The 8,712-nt window shown below is 34.7% G+C and overlaps 1 protein-coding gene across 3 annotated transcripts; it reads left to right on the forward strand.

Annotated features, from left to right (window-relative positions):
• The first annotated feature begins 413 nt into the window (after nucleotides 1–413).
• On the forward strand, nucleotides 414–6,519 carry LOC111074870 (casein kinase II subunit alpha). Of its 3 annotated transcripts, none has more exons than XR_002607867.2 (2): nucleotides 414–571; nucleotides 1,065–1,154. XR_002607867.2 is itself a non-coding variant. In XM_022367840.2 (2 exons), exon 2 carries the CDS (start codon nucleotides 5,019–5,021, stop codon nucleotides 6,027–6,029), a length of 1,011 nt encoding a protein of 336 aa, XP_022223532.1. In that variant the 5' UTR covers nucleotides 467–571; nucleotides 4,886–5,018; the 3' UTR covers nucleotides 6,030–6,519. The 3 variants fall into 3 exon arrangements, 2 of the variants coding, with proteins under 2 accessions (XP_022223532.1, XP_022223533.1); XM_022367840.2 differs by lacking the exon at nucleotides 1,065–1,154 and adding an exon at nucleotides 4,886–6,519 and having other exon boundaries at nucleotides 467–571; XM_022367841.2 differs by lacking the exon at nucleotides 414–571 and adding an exon at nucleotides 4,886–6,519 and having other exon boundaries at nucleotides 1,066–1,228.
• Nucleotides 6,520–8,712: the final 2,193 nt, after the last annotated feature.

Consider the following 8,712-nt stretch of genomic DNA (forward strand, 5'->3'; position numbering starts at 1 on the left):
GACCACGCTTCAGTGTTTTCAAAACAGATATCCATTCCTGTAAATTCTCCACGTCAATGTCGACCACATTACTATCATCATCCATGTCCAGCAACATGATTAGATTGTGCAAGAATATATTTTGGTGCTGAATCAAATTCACAACCATTGCAATACTATTAATATTCATTTAAATTATAAAAGAAAAAAATGTTCCTGCTGCACCAAATTATGTTTATCAGCTATATTTCATGGATGGTGGATGGTAGATGGTGGATGGTGCCAGTGGGAATCGGAGTTTCACATCTGTCAAAAATTCCCACTGTTCCTCATAGATGTGCTGTGTGGGATAAGGCTATTAGATATCCTACCATGAGCAAGAGTCACAAAATATTCGAACACTTTTTTCGTTCCATCTCTACTGTCCCCAATTGGATTGTTAAGTTAATGTTTCTTGACTTGAAAGTCTTTCCAATTGAGCCACATTACATTACTTATTATGCAGAACTCATTCGGTAATTGTTGGCGGTTAACCTTCCGTTCATAAAATAAAGAATTTTTTGACATATACGACGACGCCATTATCAACGACGTGAGTATCGTATCCATAAAACGCTCTGTTATATGAAGAAAACAACCAGGAAGAAAATTAATGTGTCGTTTTCGTATTACCAACAGTTTTACATACATGCGTATGACGTTGGATCATGTCTATGTATTTTTATACATTGACATAAATTTTCATACACTGATTTATTTCATGCGGTATTAAATCTTTCGTCTTAAATGCATTAATATACATATATATGTGTGTACACTTTTACTTTTTCAAGCATTAAATACATTATCTTTTTGATTGCAAAATTGTAACATACATAATTGTGAGAATACTTCAGACGCTACAAATACTCATATGCGGCTTAAATTTATATTTTTCTGTCATTTCGGAACTTTTGTTACATGCCTGTAAATCTTATCAGTACCCATGTATACAGTGTGTTAATTGTATAGTCTACCCATTTATTTTTTCTTAAAAAACAAATGTGTTATTACTAAATATATCTTTTATTTGTATCATATGTTAGAACAACATTCATCGTGTAAGAAACGTAGTCGGGGTGCAAAGTCAATTAGCCCACTTCTCAAAATTACTTTTGCAACCGACGAGCGTATTTCTGGATTACAGAAACAGCAATAAACCATCAACGAAGCCGGCAAACTTAAATTGCAACAAATTGTATACTTTTGGGTACGTTGTTAAAGAATAAGAACATTTTTAATTTGAGAACAATTCCTCTATTAAAATGCAGATTTAGAGCAGTACATTAGATTTAAAACAGTTTTTATAATGCATGGACAGTTTTATTAACTTTATACTCTTTTGATTCTGACACTCACTTTCATTGAATAATGAGTATGGGACCAACCGCCACCTAATCATCAGAAAACTTTGTGTTGCCATCTATTTATTCCTACGATTCCAAACGATGATCCGTTTACCAAGTCCGGCAATCGTTCGAAAAACCGTTTCTGTGTATGATGTATGCATCAACAAGATTAAAGTGGCTAGAGACGGGAGAGTCCTGGGGAAATGATGAATGATAATCCGATGTTCGCGATACTTGTGCATACAAATATTATCTATGATTAGTTTGCTGTGTTCTTGTATCTTCAAGCCAAAAGATTTCAGGATTTGATGAAGGGCGTGGGGAAAATTTGAAATTCTCTTTATATAGCCCGGCACAATTTTAATATATGTAGTCTATTCAAGACTGCCTTTTCCCACACAAAATATCTATGAAGAACGGTGGTAATTTTTGACATACACTTATGGACAAAATAATAGGTGTTTTTTCTTGTTCAACTTTTAATTTCTAGTTCATATCTTCTCCAATCTTAACAAATCAAAGTTTTTTCAAATCTTATATTAATTGTCTTTAAAGAAAAAGTAAAAACAGTTTCACAAACTTTTTAATTTACAAGAAAATTAAATATTTCCCTAAATCGGTCTATTTTGGCTGGACACAATAATGGGTGTACGAAGATAAATGTTTAAATTAAATCGATATTTAACTATTTTAGGTCTTGTTTTATATTAAATTGAGTGTCTGGCAGCTAATACCCGGTATATCCGCCATTATTTTGCACGAATTTCTCCATTCGTCTTGGCATGGAGGATATTAACTTGCGACAAGTTCCAATTGGAATGTTGTACCTCCTCTTTGGACAATATCCCAAAGTTGATTTTTATTTTGTCAAAAAGTCTTTCCGACCTCTCTTTTGAGTTCACCCTAGAGATTCTCGATTGGAATTAGGTCCAGGGATTCACTTGGCCACCCAAGAACATCCACACTTTGCTCTCGGAACCAATCCTTTACTACTCGAGAGGCGTGTTTCGGGTCATTATCCTGATGGAACTTGCATGAAAGTGGCTATTATCCTCGGTATATGGCATATGGCATCACCGTATCCAATAGATCTTTTTATACGAATCTGTCGCATATTCCGTCAATACAATGAATCGGACCAACACCATACCATGAAAAGCAGCCAGTTTTTACATGTGTACCTGGGATCAAATTCTTTGCTTTTCGGACGACGAAAATTCCTTTTGGCATCATTTCCAAATAAATTTACCTTGCTTTCGTCACTCCAGAGGATTTTACGCCATTTTTTCTCACCCTCCGGTCCGCACCAGTTTCTACGATCTAGTGCAAATTTTTTCTTCATCTGTAAATTTCCCGAACGAAGCAAAGGAACCCTACGAGCAATCCTACCTGGTAGGTTTGCTATTGCCAATCGTCGCCGAACGGTCCGTGAAGACACAATATTCCCAATTTCGTTGGCAATTATCCTGGAAGACTTGAACGGGTCGCGTTTAACCAACAACCATACGATCGTCTGTCTTAGATGATGATTTTCTAGGTGCTCCACGAGTTTCACCTATTTTTTTCAGGTTTTGGTGACGAAGTTTTGAGATCGTTTCATTAACCTGGCAATGGATTTAGCCTTCTCTCCTCCGCACTACAGTGACGCCCACGGCCCATCTAATACAATTTTACATTACCTTCTGCAACCAAATAGTTATCTTAATAAGCTACAGGTTAATGTTTTGCGTCTTACACTTATTATTGTGTCCAGCCAAAATTGACGGATTTAAGGAAATATTTAATTTTCTTGTAAATTAAAGGGTTTGTGAAACTGTTTTTACTTTTTCTTTAAAGACAATTAATATAAGATTTGAAAAAACTTTGATTTGTTGAGATTAGAGAATATATGAACTAGAAATTAAAAGTTGAAAAAGAAAAAAAAGAGCACACCTATTATTTTGTCCATTAGTGTATGTGCAACTCCGATTACACTACTCGACAAAATTTAACTTTTGATTTAGGCTGTGAACCAAAATGACTTTTTCTGATAAGTTTCGGGATTTAAAATTTGTTGTAGTACTTTATTATTTTTTTTATCGTGTAATTTTTTTTTAAAGAATTTTTAAAATCTGGTATTTTTTTTTCAGAGGTAGTGCTTCTATTTTTCACATAATTTAAGTAGCTTATATCTGGTTGCATAGAACTGTGTAGTTCTAAAAAGCTGACAAATGCAGCTATAAATCGTACCCAGACACTTTGTATCTGAAGCTTAACGCCTGGAAGATATTTAGCTTTCAAATTCAAATTTCATCATTTTTTTTTGCGGTATTTTTCCCAAAATGTTGACTTTAAAAACTCGGGAAAAGTCGAAAAAAAAAATTTCTTGGCATGCATTTTTAGTTTCTTTAGTTTTTTTAAATTCTTTAAAAAAAAACTACACCATAAAAAAAAACCATAATTCGTAAAAAATTTTTAAACCCCGAAATCTATAAGAATTTAAATTTTGGGCCACAGCCTAATTCTAGTGTTCACTAGTGTTACCACTGGCACCATCTACCATCCACCATCCATGGAAAAACAGCTGATGCACACAATTTGGTGCGGCGGAAAATTTGTTTACTTGTGATAATTATTACGAATTATAATTTAGCAATTGTTTTGACTGTGATACAGTAGCAAAATATGTTCTTGCTAATCAAACTAATCATGTTGCTAACATGGGGCCAACATTGACGACATTTTATCTAGAAAAGCGTATAGCCATATTTTGGGCTCCTCTTCTGAGTATTCGGTTGGGTTTTCGGTATGTCAGCCTACAGCGTATGCAATATTCTGCATGAGTTTTGCAGAAAATTTATAAACGAATGTTCAGAGGAATACATGTCTACAGACTCACTTCTGAGTTGTGCCCGAGGCAATTCTGATATGTTTTGTTGTTTTTTCCCCCCATTTTCCTGTCGTTCATTGTCTACATTTTCACAGTGAATTTCACTTTTTCGATGTGAATTTTATTTATGGTTGCATTTAAAAATTATCGAATAATTATCGCATATAAGAACGTGCGAATTACTGGAAAATTTTCGAAACGGCAAAAACTTACGGTCGCCTGTGGCAATAGGCTATTAGAAAACGCGGCTAATAAGTACATTACTTGAAAATAGAAAAAACAGCGGATTAGGGTAAAATCATGAACTAGAGAAATAAAAAGAAATTGTTAGTGTTGTAATTAAAAAAAAAAACTGTATTAACTGAGTGGGAGAGGAGTTGCTTCTTCTGTGCGTTTTTAATGGCCTATCTTACTACATTCATATTATTTATTATAATTTCAGTTAGAGCGGTTGGACTCTGATCTTATGTTTTAATTCCCTCTTATTTTGCTTCTGTGTCAGCTAAACATTTCTATAAAAATTAGAAATGTAAAAAAAGAATAGAAATTTAAAATTAAAACTTATACTTAAACTATAAATAATAATCTTATTTTTGTACCAACTTCTTATGTCTAGCCTAAGTAAAAAAAACTATTTTTATACTTTCAGGAAGTCAAACAATACCATTATTGTTGTTTGTAACAATCAATACAAATCTGAAGCATTTTACGAAGCCAGAAGGCGCTCCATCCAACTAACGTTTGCAGCAAAGAAACAACAAAAGGAAAAACCATTAGTGGAAATGACATTACCAAGTGCCGCTCGCGTGTACACAGATGTGAATGCGCACAAACCAGATGAATATTGGGACTACGAAAATTATGTCGTCGATTGGGGAAATCAAGACGATTACCAATTGGTCCGGAAACTTGGGCGTGGCAAGTATTCTGAGGTGTTTGAGGCTATTAATATTACGACCACAGAAAAATGTGTTGTCAAAATTCTAAAACCTGTGAAAAAGAAGAAGATAAAGCGTGAAATCAAAATTCTGGAGAATTTACGCGGTGGAACAAATATCATAACACTGCTAGCAGTTGTTAAAGATCCCGTATCTCGCACCCCGGCGCTAATCTTTGAGCACGTCAATAACACGGATTTTAAACAACTTTACCAAACACTAACAGACTACGAGATTCGCTACTATTTGTTTGAGCTTCTTAAGGCGCTTGACTACTGTCACAGCATGGGCATTATGCATCGAGATGTAAAGCCACATAATGTAATGATTGACCATGAAAATCGGAAGTTACGCCTTATAGATTGGGGCCTTGCTGAGTTTTATCATCCAGGCCAAGAGTATAATGTGCGGGTGGCATCGCGATACTTTAAAGGGCCCGAACTTCTTGTCGATTACCAGATGTACGACTATTCACTTGACATGTGGTCCTTGGGTTGTATGCTGGCGTCGATGATATTTCGAAAAGAGCCGTTCTTCCATGGTCATGACAATTATGATCAACTAGTTCGCATTGCAAAGGTGTTGGGTACTGAAGAGCTCTATGCATATTTAGATAAATACAATATTGACCTAGATCCGCGATTTCACGACATTCTACAGCGTCACTCACGAAAGCGATGGGAAAGGTTTGTTCATTCCGACAACCAACATCTAGTTTCTCCCGAAGCATTAGACTTTCTTGATAAACTATTGCGTTACGATCATGTTGACCGACTTACCGCTCGCGAAGCTATGGCTCACCCATATTTTTTACCCATTGTAAACGGACAAATGAATCCGAACAATCAGCAATAGGAGGTCAAAGAAAATCGAATAAATATGAAGTTGACGAGGTCTAGATATCAGCCATTTAACATAAACAAAAAGTTGAATCAGAAAGAGGCGAACAAAAATTCAGATATTCTAAAAAAAATCACCGGTTGATGACATGTTCTGTTCGTAAAGAAAATATACACCGAATTGACGCTGGTTTACAAAAATGAAAACCACTTGTTTTGTAAAATATGCTAAAAGTGGGGAAGATTTAAAATATAATTTTTGTTTGTTTTGAAACCAATTTTGAAATTGACTATCAAAATAAAAATGAAAAATTGAAACTACTGCAAACATATAAATACTATATATTTGCGTCTAAAATGCAAGAGAAATGCAACTTCATTATATTTATCATATATTTACACATAAAATTATAAAAGCAAAAACAAAATGTTAGTTTCCTTTGTAAAAAATATTCAAATCGAATTTGATTTCATTAATAAAGTCACAACTAACATTTTACAATTTCAACATAAGGTCCGCCCACAGTAATTAAGTTTACTTATCTAACATTTTCCATTAACCATCAGTATCAATTTCCAATAGACTATTTCGTGAGGCCAATGCAAATGAAATAAATTTCGGATTGTTTTTTTTTGGGTAATGTCTTTGAAATTATATTAAGAACAATTATTAAGACAATTAGGAAATGTAAAGCAGAGGTTGAGCGCATCGTCGTTGCTCTCCATGGTTTCTGTTTGTGAGAAATCTTTGTGTACAGAGTAGAGCCCTGCACGAATGCATTCGTTATCGGCTACTTCCAAAATACTCTGTTCACCTTATTTGTTTGCTACCGTAAAATCAGCTTCAAACGAACAAAACCAAGTAACAAGCACAACAAATATTCGTATTTGCTTTGTGTTGCCCAGCAAGCTTAGGTAAAAACGAAAATCGAACGAGCACGAAGAAATAAGAACGAGAGCATAGAAAACAACCAAATAAAGTAGTACTTGCGAGTTGTCTTAGTTCTTCCAAGCATGTGTGCTGTTAACGAGTCTGGTTCTTGTTCATGCATTTTTCGTTTTCTCTTTTGATTCTATTTCATTTGATGAAAAAAATTGAAGCAGTCAAACGCAAACCCGTCTCAAAATCTTTGTGAAGAAAATGTAAATGACCATGTATGTATTCGTATATAACATATTTAATATATTATATATACCTTTTATCAAAGACTATACAATTACCACGATAATGCATCAGGAACAAATTACCTTTAAATTTTCGTAACCGCTTCACAGTGAGGGGCGCGCGGGGCTATCTTCAATTCTCTTTTAGGTATCTATTAATATATGTATATACACATGTGATATATGTATAAGTGCAGGATATCTCTTAGTCGTACCCAAGTGCCGCTTCCTTGTTTCTGAATTTTTTTGCTCAGCGAACAAATCTATTTGAATGGTACCCGGTATCGCAACAACCAAGTAGGTCTTGGTTCTTCTTTTTCGCTTATTCGCATGTTCCGGATTTTCAAGCCTGCGCAAGCATCTCGTTCTCGCAAATATGAACATGACGCTTGCTTTGTTATGCTTGCTCAGACGGATTTTTTTGATACCGGTCAATGTAAGTGTATGAGTGTCTCGTTTGTTGTTTCAATCGGATTCGTGCAAGACTCTAGTAAATACGCACATATATATGTTTGTGAATTCAAGCGGCTGCCCCTACGAGATATTTGGCTTAACATGCGAAGTAAGAGATTGCTTTCGCCTCTTCTACTAGATGAACCCACCATGGTAAAAGATGCGTCATCTGTGTTCTACAATCTTTGGTACTATCAAGGAAATACAAAATTTGATAGATTACACGCTCTATAATTACACTATACGACAAAATTGAACTTTTTCTTTCCGCTGTTTTCCAAAATGACTCTAATAGATTTCGGGATTTCAAAATTTTTGTAGTAATTTTTTTTATGGTTTATTTTTTTTTTAAGAATTTTTTAAGTACTATTTTTTTCATGTTTTTTTTTAGAGGTAGTGCTTCTATTTTTCACATTACTTAAGTATCTTATATCTGGTTGCATAATTTTTTTTTTTTTAATTTTGACTTTAAAAACTCAGGAAAAGTCGAAAAAATAATTCTTGGCCAACATTTTTAGTTTTAGATAGACGCATTAATTAGGCGTCGTTTAAGGTATTGTGCATTAAAATCTATGGATAAACGGTCAACTTGCAGCTGTTTGAGCAAAAAGACTCAAAACCAAAAATGTAACCACTTTTCGTTTTCTTTGTTTCCAATTGGCAGTTGGGCCCGCAACCTTCCAAAAAGTATTTTTTAATTTTTAGGTTAACGAATTTTACCTCCACTGTCCCTCCATAGATATTAATGAACAATACCTTATAGGCTGTTTACATTGGGGCTGCGTCATGCTTCTTGCCGGAGACGCAGTTTTTATACATACATAGGTTAAGCATAGGGCCCTAGAGGTGGCAAAAAGTTGCGTCGGTCTGATTCATGTGCGTCTATTCAATATATTCGATTGATTTTTCGAAATATGAGAATCAATTCTCTTTCGTCCATTTTCTTGCCGTCTTGCATAATTCTGTTGATTTTTAAAAATTCGTTTTTCTTTCCTTGTCATCAAGCACCCAAATCAAAATTCAAGACGCACGTCTGCCAATGTAAACGCCTTTTCTGCTTCATTGCGTCTATTCCGATATCG

The sequence above is a fragment of the Drosophila obscura genome, unplaced genomic scaffold, assembly GCF_018151105.1.
Source record: "Drosophila obscura isolate BZ-5 IFL unplaced genomic scaffold, ASM1815110v1 contig_216, whole genome shotgun sequence".
Classification (NCBI taxonomy): domain Eukaryota; kingdom Metazoa; phylum Arthropoda; class Insecta; order Diptera; family Drosophilidae; genus Drosophila; species Drosophila obscura.

Excerpts from the sequence above, each read along its gene's own strand:
- LOC111074870 (XM_022367840.2), top strand. The coding sequence starts at position 5,019 with ATGACATTACCAAGTGCCGCTCGCGTGTACACAGATGTGAATGCGCAC.